The sequence below is a fragment of the Perca fluviatilis genome, chromosome 1 (genome assembly GCF_010015445.1).
Source record: "Perca fluviatilis chromosome 1, GENO_Pfluv_1.0, whole genome shotgun sequence".
Classification (NCBI taxonomy): domain Eukaryota; kingdom Metazoa; phylum Chordata; class Actinopteri; order Perciformes; family Percidae; genus Perca; species Perca fluviatilis.
This window is the reverse complement of record NC_053112.1, coordinates 16,245,455-16,266,917: the sequence shown is the minus strand read 5'-3', so window position 1 is coordinate 16,266,917 and position 21,463 is coordinate 16,245,455. Positions and strand designations below refer to the sequence as shown.

The 21,463-nt window shown below is 43.9% G+C and overlaps 1 protein-coding gene across 1 annotated transcript in view; it reads left to right on the top strand.

The window, feature by feature from the left end:
- Positions 1-20,514, top strand: part of LOC120567135 (B-cell lymphoma/leukemia 11A-like) — a 37,283-nt gene extending 16,769 nt beyond the window's left edge. The window contains exon 3 of the mRNA XM_039813974.1: positions 15,058-20,514. Coding sequence (XP_039669908.1) covers positions 15,058-17,057 — 2,000 coding nt within the window. The 3' untranslated portion in view covers positions 17,058-20,514. The remainder of the gene's footprint in view (positions 1-15,057) is intronic.
- The last annotated feature ends 949 nt before the right edge of the window (positions 20,515-21,463 follow it).

Genomic DNA, 21,463 nt, shown 5'->3' with positions numbered 1-21,463 from the left:
ATTTTTCACTGTGTATTTCTTCATCCCCCCCTCCACACCTCCTGCCCTGGCCCTTCTCTTCTCTCATACCTGTCAGACTGGTTCTCTCTTTCATTAAAGCAAAGCTTCTTTTTTCTTGACCAGGTAGTATTTTGTTATCAGACAAGAAACCAGACTCCATTATGACAACCCTTTACCCCATAGTTCAAAGTGCCAAGATAATCGTTCTCTATTTATACCTTTTTATTGAGGCAAGCCCTTCTCTGCCAGCGAGCGGTCTGGCAGGGAGTGCTTTCCATGCTGGACATGCCCTGTTCTCCCCAGGCTCTGGTACTGCTGTGGTCTGCCAAGTCGCAGGGCCAGATTGCCTGTAATAGGCCTGCCATTTCCCTCTCATCATCTGTCAGCACTCTGGATCCAACTGCAGGGTCCAAAGAGGACTACCACTCTCCAATTAAAAAGGTTAATTTCCCCTCGCCCATCTCTTCTTCCCCCCCCCCCCACACACACACACACGTTACAGCTTGCTATGTCTTCATTAGCACTCATTTTTATGCTTCTGTGTTGCTTTTCCTTTGAATTTTTCTTTCTTTCTCTTCTTTCATTATTTTACATGGAAAAGGATGAATGGCCATTAGCATATTTTTTTTTTCTGAGCCAACATGTTTATTATATTGTTTTCAATGGCTGCAAAGTGCTCTTTTTTACATTCACCTCCGAGCAATTCAAGTTAAAATCAGCTCAATATCTTTGCACACTACGGCCTATTTCATTTCACTTTGAGCTTCGAACACTTTAAACTGACCAGCCTCAGTAGAGGAGGCAGGCGTAACAGGAATACTTCGACATTTTGGAAAATGCTTTCTTTCTGAGAGTTTAATGACGAAGATCGATACCACTCTAATGGCTTTAAATATGAAGTCACAGCCAGCAGCCAATTAGCTTAGCTTTGCATTACAACAAGTGGAGGAAACAGCTGGAGTCCTGTCGTCATTGTACTAAGCTAAGTTAAGCTAACCTGATGCTTGTTGTAGCTAAATATTGACTGTACAGACTGCTATGAATCTTTTAATCAAACTCTTGGCAAGAAAGCGAAAAAGTGTATTCAACAAAATTAACTATTTAAAGTTAGTCACTCAATCTTAGCTCTAAGCCAGAGACTAGTGCTTGTAGTCTAACCAGAGGTGTAGCACTAATAATATGTAGTGAAACTCAAAGCTCCCACCACCTCTCAAACACTTTTCTCTTTGCAAAGAACTCAGCATGCTCAACAAGTAGCAAAAACATTTTATCATCCATTACAATAGTTTACGAAATATATTTTAAGGATTTATGTGGTAGCCATACTTCATTGTCATTATCCTCACCCACTGGTGTCTCTTAAGCCTAAGCCAAACCTGAGTGGATGAGCAGTATGCAAGTGAAACCTGCTCCTGTGGGATAAAGAGTCACAAGCTTACTTTCCTCATCTATGATCTGCCTCATTTAGACCGAGGGAGCAGAGATCTGGTTCGGACAGACACCTCACTGCCTCGCTATCTCTGCTTGGTGCTTTGGCCTGTTCCTGCCTCCTCTGGGTTCCCTCCTCCCTCCCCCATATCCTCCTAGTTCTTATCAGAGAGGTCGAAGTAAAGGGGCCCCTTGCATCGCCTCCTCTTCCTCTTCTTGCCTTAAGCTACAGCAGTGGCATCACATAGCAAAATAGCCCCCCTTCTTCCCCTCAGTTTATCTGAATAAAATGTATGCGGACGTACATGGACATGTCGTTATGTGAACTAAAGCCCAGGAAGGAAGCTGCCCCTAACCGCTGCCTGTACTGCTGCTTTCTGTCAGTTACCACTGCTGTCAAAGCTCCATCCCTGCTACAGGCTAACACGGCCTGCAAAATTATGTGGGGCCATTTTTGTGTTTACTTTTGGGTATCTGGGTCGTTAAGGGCAGGGTATTGAGTAGGCAGTTGAGATATAGCATTTATCTTTAAAGGATAATGCTGGCCTATCAACTTTTTGGCTCATTTTGTCTGTGGCTTGTTTAATCATCGCTTATAGATTCCATTAGACTTTGGGCCACTTTACAGACTTGGGTTTAGTCATTGGGCAAACATTAGTCAACAGTTTGTAGGGTAAAAACATTGTTCCTATACAGCATCATGCAACAAGTTATTTTCCACAAGAAAATGAGCAAATGGCTAAGAGTGTTGGAGTAATGGATATTGATTGAATTAGGATACATTTTAAAATAAAAAGAAATTGTATTGGGTTGGATGTTTTGGATTCTATTTTATCATACACTGTATGCATCAAAATCACAGTGTGGACAACTGATACAAATTAGCACAAAATATATTCTCAGTCATACCATTAGTTTACCTTAATAAATCAGTTGTAGCAGCTGCTTCGTCATCTGCTTAAGTATAGTGGCATACTAAATGAAATTGGGGGTCACTCTTGGTAGTTTTAGCGATTAACATAAGCTAATGACTTGGAAGGATGAACAGGAGGTGGAGATAAAGAGGGGCTTCCTCACCCGCCATTAAGGACCTGCCCCTGGACTTGGAGCGTGGGCCAGTTTCCCATGCACCGGCGGCACAGGCAAGCCCTCTTTGGTTACACAAAATGTCTGCCTGTATGGCCACGGACAGAGATATTATTAGCGTTATTTTGCCTCAGTTATCTGAGAGCATGGTGCTTTTAGTCCCCCTTGTTTGAGTGGCTGACAGACACTTGAGTTTCTGCAGCAGATTAAATGAAATTTTAGCAGCTTTTTCTTGGGGCCAGGCCATAAAACCACACAAAGGAAGCAGCTGCCACTAATGTAATCTAGAATGGGGTGCTGCAGTATAAAGCTGTCCACCACATCTTTTGTTTTACCCTTCTTCTTCTCCTCTCCACAGCTTTTTACACTGTTCTTGACACCCGTCAACTACACCCCTTCCTCTTCAGATAATATCCTTGTTCTTTCACTGCCCTTAATTCCTCTTTTCATCAGATACCCCTCTGTGTGCTGCAAAGGTGATGAAACCGGACGAGAGCAATAAAGGCCATGTGTTTTAAGAGCAAACATATCTTTTTATGTATTTATATATATCAATACGGCTGTGTCAAATGTACATGAGATAGATAGTCATTGGGTCGTCTGTAAAACGTTTCTCCTCACGGGTTGTCAAGAGGCCTACAGCATATCAGCTGGACATGTATGGAATGAGCATATAGGATCTTTACAGTTTGACCTTGCACAAGTCTACAAAGTTCATTTCTCGGAATGCAATACAAGCAGTCCGCCGGGGTCAACGCCCCCGAGCCCTCTGCGCCAGTCAGAGGTTGTCACCCCCTTCTCAAAGTGACAGGGTGGATCTTGAGAACCTGAGTTCATGTTGGCAGGGTGTGGAGTTACATTCATGTCAGGGATGTAATTGTATAAGTGACAGAGAGAGAGAGAGAGAGAGAGAGAGAGAGAGAGAGAGAGAGAGAGTGAGAGAGGGAAGGAGAGAAAGAGAGAGAGAGAAACTGCGGGAGGGAACAAGAATTCCCAATAATGAAAGTCGTTTGTTAATTACATTTTTTAATCACTTGGAGTTGACATTTGCATCAGCGCAGCAAAATATTTGCATGTTGGTGCCGCTTACGTTGAGACTCCACTGTTGCCTTCTGTAAATGAAGTTTTATAGTCTGTTAGAGAAGCAATGGCACAAACATCTGGCCCATAAATCTCAGGTGGTGCTGCAGAACGCAGCTCTACCCATCCCCTTATCAGCCATTAATCCAAATTTCAACACTGACTTATTTATATACGGTTGGTTAGCTGGTAAACTTTCCAGGAGTGTAGGCATTGCATTGGAAAGTGCTGCTGTACTATTCAATGCATATGGCAATAAACTACAGTACAGCTTAACACATTGCTTTAGCAAGAGTTCTGACTTCTTGATATGCTCTCGTTAGTGTAAATGTGTGTAGTTGCATCATGCCTGTGTATTGGCTGTGTGTAAGTATGTCTTGTCACTGCGTGTTGTGGAATGTCTGAGTTCCTGGACCCTTTCTGTGAAGAAACAAGGACTTGAAGGTGGACTCAGCCTGCAAGTCAGCCAGTCCTTACATATGTGTCCTGTCCTGCAGCTGTCTGTGAATAAATCCTTCTGTCACCACAGGCGCACAGGCTTTCTTCACATATCCTGTTTATCAACTGTTGACGAAGGTCTAAATGCAAATTGTAACGTTTTTCTAAGAGATGTATGTCTAGAGGGAGAAAAAAGGAATTTATTGCTTCTCAGACTTAAGCCTTTATCTCTCTGTCTCTTTATCAGCTTCGTCTGTCTTGTTATTTTTCCTTAGCTTTATGTAAACAGTCCTCTTAAAAACTAGAGAATACGTTGTGGTGCGGCACACATGCTTGTGTGCAACACACATGCATTCTTGCACACTTACACAGCAACACCACACATGTTTACTTAAACCTGATGACCCAATAGAAATAGCTCTTGCCCCACTTTTTGCCACCCTCCTTTTTCTGCTCCTCTGCTCCGCCCTCCCTCCTTCCCTCCCCAGGGTAGGTCGCTATATCCCCCCCTTATAAACATGGCGATCTATAGGAGCCCTAGACCCAGACAGATTTTTGGCATGGTTGTGCAGGTAGCATTCCAGCACGGTTTGAGATCTTAGGGCCCTAGCCTTGTTAAAAGCCTGATTTATGCTCTACAGCTGGGCACAAAGGAACCTACAGGTTGGCTACCTTAATTAATATCACGCTAGCTACTGCTTAGACCTATTCATAAGCGGAAGGGTCCACATGCTGTATTTTTAACAGGCAAGTGACAGTGTGGGCTGGCACAAGATGTAACTGAAAAGAGACAGGTAGCCAAGTTAAACATGAATTGAAATGATTTTTACAGGGCCACAAAGTTAAACGTATCACTGATATAAATGCAGATTTTGCCTATTGTTGGAACCATAGGTTGGAACACAGAGGAATATAGCTCTAAGTGTTAACTTTCTGGGCCGCACTAGGTCCTATTGTCCACCATTTTACCCACCTCTCTTGCGTTGCTATGGTGGCTGATCAGAACACATGTCTTTAATTAGTAGGCAGGAATCTGGTGCGGGGAGGCTCAGAGATGAAGAATTGTGTGGAGCGTGGCCTGCCATTGCCAAGCAGATGGCCCATCCATCTTACAAACTGTTATTGATGGTAAACGTTACATTAGGTATTAACTGGCTGCATTCACCCCTTTGCTAACCTACAAGCTGTACAGTACAGTCTTGTGTCATTGGGAAAGACTATTGTGCCCTGTAATGTGCAATCCAAATATTTGTTTGAGGCATCTGTCTAAAACAGCATGTCATAAAGGTGTGGCCCAGGTTGGTATCAAGCATCTAGGGCAGTCCTAGCAGTGAGAACTTCTAGCATCAAGCAAAAGAGCACGGAAGGAAACATTTGTAGGTCACTTCAGATATCTGACCATTTCCTCGCTCTGCCGCGTCTCTTCCTGCTTCTGTCAGAATGTCTTTAAGTTGCTGAATTAGGGCTGAACAGGAGGCCATTTTGCAAATTTAATCAGGATTTGGAACGGGTTGAGAAGTGGCCCAGCCATGTTTTCTCCCCGATGAATGAATAATGGAGAGGGGGATGTAGGGTTGGTTGGATGGATGGTGATGGGGTCTTTGAGGTCTCACTGTTAGTGGCTGTGTGCTTATTACAGGATCAGGGAACTTCATGTCCTAGACCTCACTTGTTATGACATTGCAGTGAATTTAACTTGTGATACTGTACCAACATTTAAAAAAAAAAAACACACACACACACTGAACTTGTGATACAATCAGTTTTTATCCAAAGTCCAGACTTTAGTTCTGCGGTCACCACATGTACAAGCATATATCTATCTCAACTTCCCATTTCTCTGTTTCGAAGGAAATTGGATTTTGCGAGCTGTATCTGACCCTGAGATGCCCCTCTATCTAAAGAGTCCGGCTATTGATGCTCCCTTAACCACTCGACCACCGTGTGCACAGTCACACATAGCAGATGGGACGCGTGTTAAACCCTCAGCCTCCACAGCTCCGGGCCACGGGACACTCCAACACACTGGCCCTCTTGTTTTAAAGTGCCATGTCCCTCCACAATGCCTTGAGGCTCGTATGCATAACGAACTGCTATGGTTGGCCCAAGCTCACATGCCCTGGTCCTCTCACCCTGAGGTGGTAGGGCAGGGTAAAAAATAACTGCATGTCTAAAACAACCCTTGTTTAATGGTATCAAAATGATGGCCCATGCTTTAGAGCTTCTGAGGCTGCTGGGAGCCAGTTTAGAAACAAACAACTGCGGTCAACACCAGTAGTGACTTTGTGTTTCCTAACAGTTCCTTGCATTCTATTGAGCACCAGGTCATGAAAATGTGGTATTTTACTGGTGATCCAGGTGCATTTGGAACCCCAAACCCAAACACACAGACCCTCAATCCACTCCACCTTCTGCTCCGTCCCACAGAGATTAAGATGATGAGTATCTTTCTCCCTTTTTGCCCCCCTCTTTTTTCTTTGCCCGTTCTGTGTGTCTCACTTTCTCTGGAAATATTATTTACAGTGACGGAGCACCTCAGGCAAAGGATAGGAGGAGAGGAAAAAAAAAAAAAAAAGACTTGTACACACTGGCCTGATTTTAAGATCTGCCCGGCACTAACTGAGTGGGTGGAGAAGATGAGAGGTGCATCGTGGCACAGGTGTTAAGGTAGTGTGCTTTTCACCTTTTGGAAAAGAAAGATTTAGAGAAACTATTTGTGTGCGTGTGTGTGTGTGTGTGTGTGTGTGTGTGTGTGAGTATGTCCGAGGTAAAAGAAAATGGTGAGGGAGAAACTGTGTTCATGCATGTGGGGGTCAGCATGTGTATGAGTGTAAAGATAGACCCACTTTAACCTCTCAGTGCTGTCATCAGAGCGTGTTAAGGAAATAGCGTGATGGAAGGAGGAGTAACAAGGGAGCATGCAGGCTGAGGGACAGAGAGGGAGAGGGAATGACTCTATCCTCCAGACAGGCTGAAGTGTTTACTCAGTCCAGACATACTCTGTGTGTGTGTGTGTGTGTGTGTGTGTGTGTGTATGTGTGTGTGTGTGTGTGTGTGTGTGTGTGTGTGTGTCCGGACTTCCATGAGCTCGGAGATACCCTGACTACAGGTCTGTGCCTGTAAATCAGGCGAAGTCTCTAACCCTCACTGCCCACTCTTCCCTTCAATTTTTCTTCACTGACTTGCTCTCTCTCTCTCTCTCTCTCTCTCTCTCTATCTTGCTCACTCACTTCCCTCCTCTCTCTTTCAACATTGTCTCAGTCATTCAACACAGTGGGTGCTTCCTAACTTCATTTTTGTCAATTCTCTTCTTTTTTCTTTCACCCCTACTCATTCACATAATATTTATGGAAATGTATTTATGATGTAGTTTTTAACCTGCTTTTAAGTAATTTTCACATTTAGTGAGTCCAGTTGTGGCATTAATATGAGGTTAAGCACACAGTAGATGGACAAAATAACAGAAACACCAACATTATATTGGCTAAATGTCACAAACCAAATGAAGAGCACGGTCATCCTTTCCTTTAAGAAGATCTTCACTTTTTGAAGGAGTGCTTTAAGTTTATGCAGATGGTGACAGATAGTTTCTCAGGAAGGAAAGCTTCTTGTTCTTTATGCATTTAGAGGATGTGAAAATCTGTATCTCACCTCATTCGCCCAAATGTTCAATCGGATTTAGAATAAGGGCGAAGGGGAGGCGTTCCTGCTGAAGTGTTTTTAAGAAAGATAGTTCATTCATACTTTATCCAAAGGTGCTGGGACCTGGCTGATTCTGTGGGGAATAATATAAGTACATGAAAAACAATATTTGGTATTCTTTAAATGTGTATTGTACAGCATATGTTTTGCTACTTATGGTCATTGTGTGTTGGCCTGTGATACAGGTGATAAAAAGAGTCGTATGAAGCTGAAAGTCTGCAGTTTTTGTTTATAATTTTCTTGACATTGCATTTTTAGTAACAATTCAGTTATGTGGTCATTTGTGAAGTCTTCACTTTGTGGTATTTCATGATTGCCCTGTTAAGTGATTCTCTGAGTGCAGTTTGCTGTGACATATAGTATGTTGTAGTTGTTACTTTTTTGTGACAATATTACTGACATGTTGGCTTCTCATGACTTCTGTTAATGTCTCATGTTGCACAGAATATTCACCAGTAAAGCTGTTGAATATCACAACTGTATAGTAATGTGACTGCATTGTGTTCACTTCAAGACTTCATAGTCCTTTTCCGTGCAATGATGGTGCTGTTATGTCCAGCTCTCTGCATGTCTGTGAAGAGTGAAGAGGCAAAGCAGTGGAGGTCAGATACAGGGCCCTGTATGCTCCGGTGAAGCCGAATTGTGTCCTGGCAAATGGTATGCAGGCTCATAACGTGCTCCACTCGTCCAATAGCCAGAGACGAAACAGTTTTGACAGTGTCGAATGCCCTGCCCCGGGGGCCTTATCATCCTCCGCTGCTTGCCTGCCTGCCTCCCTCCCTCCCCTGTTTCTCCTCTCCCGATGCTATCTATCTGAAGATTTATGCAGAAATGTGCAGCTAGTCGACCTGCCTGTCCCCCTCCATCCTTTCTGCAGGGACGCCAGCATGTCATAAGCTGAGCTATGCAGAGATAGTGAAGCTCAGGCTGCTGGCCTTCATGTCTTACGGAGGCTTTCTTGTCCGTGCTCTTCAATCAGGGACGATGCTTGTCAGGAAAGACAGCGGATGCTCTCATCTGAATGTTGCAGCCTTTATTTTGAAAGTAAAGAAGAAAGTAAAGTATGTTCTATTGTATTATATTGTTCATATTTTACTCTATCATCCTCCCCTTAAGCTGTAGTTTATTGAGACATATCTTTTCTTTGACAGAACACTTTTCACATTTCACCTCTGAAGTGCTCAGAGACTCCTCGCCCATCTGGGAAATTGCCCGAGTCCAAAAATACTCCCGCTTGATTAAGTCTTCTTATGTACCTGGATATGTGTGCTTAAACTGACACTTGGCAGTTTGCAGTTTCTTTGATTCCACTCCTTTATTTAATACCTACTCCGTTGAGCGTTGGCTTTTGTTGACGGCGGTTTGATCCTGTGAAGCGGATCCCAACTCAATAAATAATCTCTGCGGATACTTACATAAGCGATGGTCCATTTAATTAGACTGGTTAAGCTTAGAAGCCCAGAGGTCTTTTCACTGTACCATTAGAGCTAGGATGAGAAACAACAGCGTGCGGCCTCCCACCGTCGCTGGTAAGCAGAGAGCAAATAATGATCTGCATCAGAGACGCGGCTGGCCCAGGCTATTATAAGGTCTGCCGGACCGAGCCGCACCCAAGCACGAAGCTGTCCAGCTGGGCTTAGTTGGAATGGATGGATAGATGGAGGGATAGAGAGACGGACGGACAAATGGATGGGTGGGTGGATGGTCAGTTCAAACGCAGTTCAACCGAGAAAAGATGAAAGGGAGTAGGGTTACGCAGGGAAACAGACAGCATAGGGCGATGCTAATTTTAAAATGATTGTAGCAAGTGTATTACATACTAATGTCCACACACACACACACACACACACACGCAGAGACACACACACAAATCCATGCGTACGTGGACACAGTCATGTGGTAATACCTGGGTAATACTCGCTAACAATGATCATGCATGCCCATTAAAGACTCACACATGCAAAAGCGCACACACACACACACACACACACACACACACACACACACACACACACACACACACACACACACACACACACACACACACACACACACACACACACACACACACACAGACACATTTGTCCATTGTGTATGGTGCGTGCATTCATTGGCCCCTGTGTGGGTGCCATCTGTCCATAATGGTTTCTTAGTGGCTCAGCGAGACGCCTCAGTTCCACTGTTGCTCTTATCAACTTTCAGGAGAAGGGGAAAGGAAAGGTAAGAAGTGTGAAAGTCTGATTGGAGACAAAGCCACAGCCAGCAGATTACTTTATACTGGGCACAGGCCCTCAAAGACCACCATGCATCTTTATCTGGAGATCTGCCTCCCCTCCCCTTTGCTTGTTCATGCCAGCGAGGCTTTTCTTATCCCAATCTACCTCTCTTTCCCCTCTCTCTTAGCTCTCCATCCATTCTTTTTCTTCCTGCCTCTTTCTACATTTCTTTCTTTTTTCACTTCTCTCTGTGTGCGATGTGTGTAGTGTCAGCTTCTCCCAATTGTGTAATGTGTGACTCCAACACCAACCAGCGTTGCAGGCCCCAGGTCCAGATCAGACTTGTAAAAAGGCTGGGTTTTAGGCCTCTTCGATTCCCTGGCTGGCTTTCTGTTTAGTAAACCGTATTTCCTGCATCCGGCTTTGTCTCAGGAACAAGTGTTGGTCAAACAAGCCTTTTGTCTTTGGCCAGTGGGTGAGCACACCACAACGAGTCTGGCCCAGGACAAAGAAGTGAGTGTATGAGCCCTGGTGTGTGTTTTTTTTTTTTTTTGTTGTGTGTGTGTGTGTGTGTGTGTGTGTGTGTGTGTGTGTGTGTGTGTGTGTGTGTGTGTGTGTGTGTGACTGTGGCAGGGAATTACAGACAAACAGAGAGAGAGAGAGGTAGAAAAGTAAGGAGGCAGGTCAAGGCCAGCCAGCTGCTCAGTAAGGTATTTTCACAAATACAAACGGATGCAAAGACTGATAAAAACATATTTGGGTGATAACATGATTGAGACACCAATAAATGCACTGAAATAAAGCTGCTCTCACACTCCAAAGCCCCTGGAGAATGATTTTAGTTCACTCGTTTAACGATTCTTTTCCACTCAGACCTTCAAGTCTGGTGAAAGTCATGTACAACAGACTGAATTAAGAAAATACAGTATAAGAAGAGCTCCAATGGGTGCCTTGGAGCCTCCACTAATTCTCCACTTTCTTCCTATAACCTGTCCTCTCCTTCTTCCCCCTTCACCCCTGTCCAATCCCTGACTGTGAATACCCTAATGACATAAACAGAGTAGTAATCACATTAACGCCAGTTACGGATGAAGCACTCTTAGGAGGCACTGTATTGACAACCCTCCGTCTTCTCAAGGCACTCACTCCAACACCTATAAACACTTATGAATATTGGCAAAGACCCGCTATTAGCATAATCAGTTTTCAGGTGTGTGTGAGTGCTCCTGAGCCCCAGGCGACTAATAACTTTGGGAAATGGCGGGGACATGCTGTGTCCCCCATGTCTCTCCTCTCTGTGCCTTCCCCTTCCTCCTCCTTTTGGATGGCCTGCAAGCTAATCCTGTTAGCTTGTTCCTCCATTAGCTAAATGACCAATATCAGTGAGAGCTGCGTGGTCACACCAGGATGGCTAGAGCCCACTACCAGGCTTGGCCAAGGACAAAAAAATAAAATAAAAAATGGAGGACAATCCAAAGTCTGCTAGCTTTTGGGACGTATGGCTGGAAAGTTTGAGCTAGTAGGGATGGTAGCTAGATGGCAGGTTTGATTGAGAGATGAAGGGAGGAAGAGACAGTTGATGACAGTTTTTTTTTTGTTTCCTTAGCGCATCGTTAAACTGCCAACACTGGGTTAAGGTCGTGGTTGTCTTGGCTTCTGTTGGTTTGATTGTTTGTGTTTGTGGCTGTGTTTTGGCTGAGGGGACAAACGCGGTATGGTTCCTCTGTGTGTGTGGTGATTGAGAGAGTGCATGTGAGACTGGGTTTGGGGGGGTTGGGTCAACTAACAATAGAGCAATCTGCATGAGCAAAGTATACATGATGCCTCAGCCTCCTAGACTGCTTGTGTGTATTGCTTTGTCTGGTCAACCCTGCTGTCTGGGACGGCGGTGTGAATATGGTGTCAGCATCTATACAGGCGACCACATCTGTTGTTTTAAGGTGCCATAATTTCTGCCCTAGCGTCAGTCGTCCTTGTGCTTTTTGCATGAGCCCTGGATCATATTCTCTTCCTGATAGCAGTGCACCGTGTCCGTTAGACACCTTAGCCTCCCCCTGCTTTGTGTTGCAATGTACTAAAATGGCTTTAAAGGAGTTATTAACCCCCCATTCTCTTTCTTTGACTGTTCTACATCCCTCCTCTGCGCTCTGCCTCTATAGTTCTTTATATTTCTCTTTTTCGTGATTATCGGTCTTCCACTTTTTTGCTCCTGATCCTCCTGCCCTCCCTCACGTCTCCTATATGCTTTCTGTCTTTTCTCCCCCAAAGTCCCTTCTTTCAGCCACTGCCATGAAATGGCAGCTAAGGGGTTGTCAGTGTGGTTTCTCCTCTCTGCTGATCCTATTTCAAAGGGACCTGGAGATCTAGCATTAGCCCCAGCTCTCCTGCTCCCCAGCCCTAACTCTCCACAGACTTAGAGTTAATGGAAGGAGAGAAACAGACGGAGAGAGTGAGAGGGAGCTCTCCTTTATTCCATTAGAGAACAGACTCGTTTATAAGATCATCCTTCCTCCCTCGCACAGTTCTCTGCTCTTCTTACTAGCAAAAAAAATAAAACTCTTTAAGACCGTCAAATTCCTTGTCAGAATGTCTTTTCTCCTTTCAAATAACTGTCCTTCCTTACCTTTGAGGACAGCTAGCTATCAAGGACAATTGTGGGCTTTTTTAGATATCCTCTCTGCCGTTGTTGTGAATCTGGGCATGCTTTGGTCTGGCTTGTCAAAGCCCATCAATGTGTCCACTGCCTGGATGGGAATAACAATTATTGTCTGCTGCTGCCTGTAGCATGAGCACATTGTCAAATGTCCATAGATGGGCTTGTGATTGCATAGCACAAGACATGCTGTTTTTGATACATAAAAAAATGAATTGACTACCAGCTTTGAAGTGCTGTGTTGTGGCTCTCGTGTCCTTCAGAAATGTGGTGGGTTGTCATTAGGAATGTCCCCTTCACGCCACACTTGTCCCTTCTTTCTCCCCCCAGCGTCCTTCCTTCACTTCCACGAAACCCTCAGTGCTTTATTTCCTCTGACGGAGAAGAAGAAGACATTCTAGCCACCCCCCACGCCCCCCACCCCCATCTCCCTCTCTCGTCCTTCACAATAACAGAAAAAAACATCTATTTTCCTCCTCATGCATATGCACTCTCTGCTCACACATTAAGACAGGGTTGAGGAAGTGTGTATAGGCTGCAAATCAAAGCAAAGTGAACAGCAGAGGCCAGGTTATTGCAACCGTTTTACGAGTGATATGGGGTTTATATTTAAAGCCCTAAAAACACACACATAATCAGGAAACATACATATAGCCAAAGCCAATGTAATGGGCACATTTTATTTGTGCTTATGAGAGAGGGAGCTAAAACGTGTATGGGCAAATGGCTTTTTTATGATGGAAAAATTCCATAGTGGGTCAAAGCCCCTTGCAGGTGGCAGCAATTAACTGTAATTTTTGCAGATTGTAATGATCCATAATTTACCAGCATACCCCCCTTCCAACTCTTTTCAGTCAAGAGAAAAAGGTTTGCGAGGAGGTTTGATTGGGTGCACATTTTATGCTGTGTTCTGGTCTTTAAGTGAGATTGTTCGGCGGGGGCCATGGTGGTCGTGGACACATGAGATAGAAAGGAGAACCACAAAACACCAATCTGTTCCGTCTATTGCTCATCCACAACATCCCTCTTTTCTCTCAGCGGTCGTCTTCTCTTTCTGCCCGTTCTTCACCCCTTTGTCTCTTTGCAGGCTTAAAACATGCAAGACTGTCCATCCACCATCTTAGGGATCGTACATAGTCGCACACACACACACACACACACACACACACACACACACACACACACACACACACACACACACACACACACACACACACACATACACATGCATGGCCTATCTTCGTCTCTCCCTTTCACTTGTTCTCCCTCTCTAGCACAGTATGGCCATGGCTTTGGGTTCAGTGTCTGCAAATGACTTCAGAAAAATGCCCTCCAGTGAAAAAAAGAAAATAGAGAAGAAAGGATAAGAAAGCCAAAAGATGAAAGAGGGAGCACATTTGCAAGTGGCGGATGCTTCTTATTTTGCATATCTCTCACTTCTGCTTTCCCCTTCTTCTCCTATTCTATTCACCTGAGAGGATTTAAATAAATCCATAAAGCATGAAATATCAGAAATAGAAAAGTAATGCATGAAATGCATTTTCATAGGAGCCTCCCCACCCACACACAAACATACACAATTTCCCCCTTTGCTTCTTTTCCCTGTGAATGTGTTTTTTGTGATAAACGCTGGTACAATTTATTAACATGTGACCTCTTATTTGTATTCAGCATTAAAATGCAGCATCAGATACATGTCCCACTTTAGCCTTGCTAATTCTGTAAACATGGCATCGGAGGGGAGATGAGTGTGTTTAACGAGATTAGGCGTGCATTGTCAGGCAAATCTCCGGTCAGTGTGCAAGTGCTATTGAAAGTCAATTATTGTTTAAAATATTCCTATGCCTTCTCAACTGTGTAAATTGTGCATTTGCTGCCTGGGATACCTGTTATTATTGTTTTATTCATTCTCTTTATAACAAGTGTACCCACTGGAAGTGAATGCTGGTATAAACAATGTATATAAAATGCATATTTAATCTCAGGATCTCAGATTAAGTTTTGCTTAATGCTTAAAAAAGTAAAAAGGAAGATTTATTTCTCTGTGTCGACAAAATTATATTCATCCAATTTTGTTGTGCCGTTTCAAGATTTTTAAAATATTTTTAAAAGCTACTATCTAATCACAGTTATTGTTGTCCAGAAATAATTGGTGATGTAATGGGGTTTCACTTTGAAAGTGCTAGAATATAAAAAATAGCAGTGAACGCTGAATTTGACTACGCTCTCTCAGTTTTTGATGATGATATTGAATATTTTGTCACTTATTTAAATCCTCACTTTCATCATTGTCAAGTGTTAAACATGTTTTTTTTTTATGTTTCTACAATTATGCTGTTGTATCAGTTAGTTGTTCATCAGTAACTCTGTTTTATCATTTTAACAGGTCAATTAAAAAAAAATGTTCTCTCTCTCTCTCTCTCTCTCTCTCTCTCTCTGTCCCTTTTTTGTCAGATAAAGATGAGCCAAGCAGTTACACCTGCACCACCTGTAAGCAGCCCTTCACCAGTGCCTGGTTTCTGCTCCAGCATGCCCAAAACACCCATGGCTTCCGCATCTATCTGGAGAGCAAACCTGGCAGCCCCCTCACCCCCCGCATGGCTGCGGCTCCTGGGATGGGGGGTGACTGTGCCTCTTCCCAGCCTCCCATCCATGCTGTCCACTTGGCTGATGGCAGTCCTTACAGCCTCCTGAGGATGCCGGGCTCTGGGTCTGGCCGGGATTCAGCATCTACACCTCGTGAGAGCCGATACCTCCGAACCCCACCGCTGTTCAGCCCGCCACCGCGCCACCACCTGAGCCCTGATGACCTGGCACTTGCAACCCACCATCCCAGCGCCTTTGACAGGGTGATGAGGCTCAACTCAGTGCCATTAGAAGCCCCTCCAATGGACTTCTCTAGACGTCTACGCGAGCTGGCTGGGAATGCCACTGGGTCTTCCCCACCTCTCTCCCCTAACAGGCCCAGCCCTATGCAACGGCTGCTGCAGCCATTTCAGCCAGGTTCAAAGCCTCCATTTTCAGCTACGCCTCCCCTCTCCACCTCTCAGTCACCTTCTGGCTTACGCACCACCCCCAATCCCGCATCCAATGCGGCCCAACCGGGCACACCTCTCAAGGCAAAGTCTTGTGAATTCTGTGGGAAGACCTTCAAGTTCCAGAGCAACCTAATCGTTCACCGACGTAGCCACACAGGGGAAAAGCCATTCAAGTGTCACCTCTGTAACCATGCCTGCACCCAGGCCAGCAAGCTGAAACGACACATGAAGACACACTGTCAGAGCAAGTCTTTGGTGCTTAATGCCAAGTCAGATGACGGCCTCTCGACTGCAAGCTCCCCCGAACCTGGTACCAGTGATCTGATGGGCAGCGCCACAGATGCTCTCAAGTCAGTGGTGGCCAAGTTCAAGAGCGAGAACAATGGCCTATTGCCTGAAAATGGAGAAGAGGAAGAGGAGGAGGAGGAGGAAGAAGAGGAGGAAGAAGAGGAGGAGGAAGAAGAGGAAGAAGAAGAGGAAGAGGGGGAGGAGGAGGAGGAGGAAATTGAGACTAAGCCTGAAGTAGAAGAAGAAGAAGAAGAAGAAGAAGAAGAAGAGGGTAAGAATGACTATCGTTTCAGCCTGCGGCTAGAAGGGGCCCGCTACCACAAGAACAGTGACGCCCTGCACCCACATCGCCGGAGCTTGTCCCGGGAGCCTGGTGACGAGGACTCGGCCCTGGAGTCAGACCGAGCAGATGATGGAACCACCACTATCGTCAATGGCCTGGGACCTCTATCCACTGACAGCCTGTCCAGGAAGCTGCTGAGTGGAGGGGTCAGCCCTGGTTCCCTCAGTCCCCTGTCCAAGCGCATCAAGGTGGAGAAGGACCTTGACCCCCCCACGCCCACTATCCCAAACACGGAGAACGTCTACTCCCAGTGGCTAGCTGGCTACGCTGCCTCACGTCAACTCAAGGACCCCTTCATCAACTTCACAGGTGGGGACTCTAGACAATCGCCCTTCGCCTCGTCATCTGAGCACTCGTCAGAAAACGGCAGCTTGCGCTTCTCCACGCCGCCTGGCGAGCTGGACGGGGAACGGGCCGCTTCAGGACGCAGCGGCACAGGCAGCGGGGCCAGCACTCCCCACGGGAATGGCAGGCCGAGCTCCAAGGACGGCCGACGCAGTGACACCTGCGAGTATTGTGGCAAGGTGTTCAAGAACTGCAGCAACTTGACAGTGCACCGACGCAGTCACACTGGAGAGCGTCCCTACAAGTGTGAGCTGTGCAGCTATGCGTGCGCCCAGAGCTCAAAGCTCACCCGCCACATGAAGACCCACGGACAGATGGGCAAGGATGTGTACAAATGTGAAATCTGCCACATGCCTTTTAGTGTATACAGCACTCTGGAGAAACACATGAAGAAGTGGCACAGCGACCGCCCTCTGGCTAATGACATTAAGACTGAGTAGGCAAAGAGCAGCATGCTGGCAGCTCTCTCTCAGCTCCCCTGGCTAAAAAGCAACCCTGGCTAACTAGCCAATAAGTGAGGGGAAAGGACAACAGGGTTAGACACCAGTACACGGTACAGCCCTGTTATCATCCCTGACTGGAAAAAGCTGAATGCATGATCCATCATTGGGGCAATACTATTGCATCAAACGCAAAACTTTTTGAGCCTTTCTATTGTGCAATAATTTACACGTTTTGTATTTTTTGTAACTGGACAGCATGCTCGGTGTGTTTTGGCTACTTAGAGAGAAAAATGTCCTTGGCTGGTGGGTTTGGTTGTACATGTATTGCTGTTGATACTTTCGATTTCTTCAACATAAAAAAAAAGTTAATTATGAGAACCCATGCTGCATACAGTACATACTGTTTTACATATCATGTACAGTTTTGTGTTCAAACATAGTGGACAGTGTCATATTATCAAAACATCAAGACAAGCAGGGTCACACTTAAAACTGATCTTTGTGAAAGATTTTCCATGCAAGATTGAGATAAGAGATATATATATATATATATATAAAAATTGGGCTGCCTATGAAATGGCACGAACGCCATTAAATATTTCTTTGACAAACAGCAATGAAATTAACAATATGGTGTGAAATGACAACAAAGAGTGCCTTGGATATTTTACCTGCATTAGTTATCCTCCTTTTTTGCTATAAGCTCGGAGTTTCAGCTATAGAAGATTACAGGACATTTTTGTGCACATATGAAATAAACAGGTCCTTGCATCAAGCACCTGTACAACCCTGTCGTTTTATGACTTAGCAGAGCATAAGGAACCAGCTGAAACAAAAATGAAAAGAAAAAAAAAAGATTATGTGTACCTCTGGTAAATCATTTATCTGCCTGACTCATGTATATTGTTATTCTCCAGATTATGATTCTGTTTACTGGCATGTTACATGCTAAAAAGGAGTAGGTGTGTAGAGTTTTGGTTTAGGTGTTTATGTTTTCTGGTACATGTGTACCATACTGAGAGGGTAGTCTGACAAGTTGTTTTAACCAACGTGAAGCTCTTAATTTTCCAGAGTGTTTATTTTCTTTGAAAATTAAGAATTGCAGTTTTTCTTTTTTTTGTAAGTAGCACAGAATTATGTTTCTTCTGTGTCAGCCAGGCAGCAGTGTAGCCAGCAGCCGCTTGGAGACCACAGAGTGGGTTTTAGTTGTTCTAAGCCAGACAGATTTTGGGTGAGGGTGGGGTTTTTTGGGTGGGTGTCGGAGGGTAAAAGGTAACGTGGTTCGGGGAGTGGGTTGACCAGGTGTCTCTACAATTCAAATGTTTATGTCCTTATAGCGCTTGTTCTCTTTACCGCATTAGATCTAAGAAACCCTTAAGTAATCTGAAACACTTTCTTATTAACTCATTGGAAACGATCTTAAACGGAAATCCCAATCTAAAGTCAAGAATCAGAATTTAGACGAAATCAACAAATTACCCCTTCCACACAAGTTTTTAAGAGTCAAATTTTTTACGTTTTGTGTTCTTTTCAGTTAACACGCCCTAGACCTTATTGTGGTAGTTGTATTTTTTTTTTTTTATCTCCATCCCGTCATTGTTGAAAATATAGCACTTGTCACTCTGCCTTGGATTCTGTATCTGTCTTTCTAATCGGAGGTACAGTCGGTTGAGTATAAAACGAGAACCGGATTTCCGATCTGGGACTACCTACATGCACTGTTCAATTTTCCCAGTTTACAGTCGGACACTCAAGGGAAAACTTGCTCTTATGCTGACAGATTAGTGTGGTGTCATTGCTTTGCATTAAAAAAAAAGAAAAAAAGAAAGAAAAAAAAAAGAGTTGAACTGTTGCCAGCCATGTCTCCTCCAGAGCCAAACATCAGTTTGGCTCTTGGGGGTAATAATGCAGGAACCGCCATAGAAATATCCTGTTTCATACCAACTATAGAAATATACTGCTCAGTACAGAAATCTACAAATTTGATTTAAAATGATAAGTAAATCGTGTTGTTGAGTTTTTAAAGTAACACTTCAATATCTTTAGGGGAGAACCTTATTTAAATTTTGTTTTCATTTTTTGTTTATTGTCGTTTCTCTTTTCTGTCTTGGTGACATCCGGGACTTGATCACTATGTAATGAATTGTAATGAACATGTCTCTCATCTTTTTTGCCTTTACTATACACAAGTCTTCAGGTTGAACAAAAATGTGCATTGGGGGAGAGATTTATGATATATAAATATATAGAGAGAACTTAAAACACATAGGAAAATGCACACTCATGTAAGTTCCTATGTTCAAAACACATTTATGGTCTACTTTTTTCCTGTATTTAGAATGGTATTTGAAATTAATGTTCACTTAGTGTAGGCACTTATAGTATTTATGTTGGAGCCTGTATTTTTAACTGTTTTGCCTGTACTCTTTAAAGGTTTCAATGTACCCTTTTTTTCTGTAGTGAAAAAAAATCCCAACAAGCTGCCACCGTATATTTTCTTAATTTGGCAGGATAATATAGTGTGAATAATTTGTATGCTTGAAAATAAGTATGTTTTTGAAAAATAAATTGTGGAGTTCCCCAAGGGTGAGAGGTCATGTAATGGCCTTTTCAGGCAGTCCCGCTGGAGTGACCACAATGAGGTAAAAAAACAGGTGGTTGTACATATCTTTTTAGTTTATTTTATATATTTTTCTCTCCTGCCATTTTATATGCAGTAATACAAGCTATTGTTGGGTTTTCTCGGTAGCCAACTTTTTACTGTCCTTGAACATGTACCACCTGATAACATTCCAGCCGTTTTCGAAAAAGACCTTTTGTCATATGCAATCAATCCAACATCAATCTGAAAAGCATGTTTTTTTGCTACAGTTTCTTTGTTTGTTATTTTGGATTTTTTTTTTTTTCATTGCCAAAAGAACCATGGTGCTTTATAATTTAAATATGGTACATTTCATATGCAAGGCATATTCTAAATATAACGATAAATCAGAAAGAAAAAAAAGTTTGGTACATGTTATCATTGCTGATGGTATTGAGGTACATTTGGGTTTTCAGCCTGATTTCATCCTGTGTTCTGTATTTACTCTCAAGCTATTTGTTCTGAACTGAACTTGAAGTTGACCTACGGCATTGGTCGACATTATTTATTATGGCTACACACACACACACACACACACACACACACACATGCTCTGTTCAGAATGGAGTCACTGCAAAACAAATCAGTTCATTTTTCTCCCTCCTGATGAATTGTGATGGCTTAATTCCTCTGTTTGATGACCAAAGGTCATTGACCAACTTTCATGAGTTCTTGCTCGACTTACAGATTTTGTTGTTGTTGTTTTTCAGTTATACGGAGATGCCACTCTATTTTCAGCTGTTGTCTGCATTATTCTCTTCACTCAGCCATTTTGTCTTGATAAAAATAAAAAGTATTACATACATATCTGAATTTGGTGCTTTTGTTTTTTTTTTATTGCTGTCTTCATACTCAGTGTCAAACTAAACAAACCCTATATAAGACTATTCAGAACCACCAGTACACACACATACACACACACACACACACACACACACACACACACACACACACACACACACACACACACACACACACACACACACACACACACACACACACACACACACACACAGAGAATGTGCATTGTGAGTATATATGTTTGGATGTATTGCACCCAGGTGTGTTTACATGGCTCAGCTAGAATGACCCGTCATAGGGGGTGGAAGTTCACCACCATATCTCTGGTCTGTGGCCTTGTCAGGTCAGTGAAGTGTCTGTGTTATATCTCCAGCAGCCCTCCCACCACTCTGTTTTCTCCTTCATGTTTTTTTCATTATGCTGTATCTAACTTTATATATCCTCCTATGTCCCAATCTCTCTCCTTTCTTCCGACCTCTCCCTTCCCTGTTTCCTCCTCTCACCGCTGAAGCACTGGAGGGCAACGTGACAGACTAATCGCTCTCCTTGTCCGAGCCGGGCGCTGTTTGCCTAGCAGGGCCAGATTAAAGTTCACAGATAGAGAGAGGGTGGGCCAGGTGTTGACAGTTAAGATAAAGCAGAGTCGCAAGGAAGTGGGGGTGGTTGGTTGGATGGGTGGGTGTTGGAAGCGAGGAATTGTTAGCCTGTGTGTGCTCTTGCACATATACACATTTATGATGTTCAGGGTGGTTAACCTCTCCCCCTTTGTCTCCCATCTCCCAAGTTCAATGTCAAGAGAGCAACAATGCTCTGGCCCACAAATCCCGCCACCAAACAACCCGTGCATAGCAGGCATACTTTTCCCATAGCACACTCTTGGCCCTTGCCTACTATCCTCTGCCCCCCTCCTCTTCCTCCTTGTGTAGACATATGTCCTTAACTCGTAAAGGCAACAGTCGCA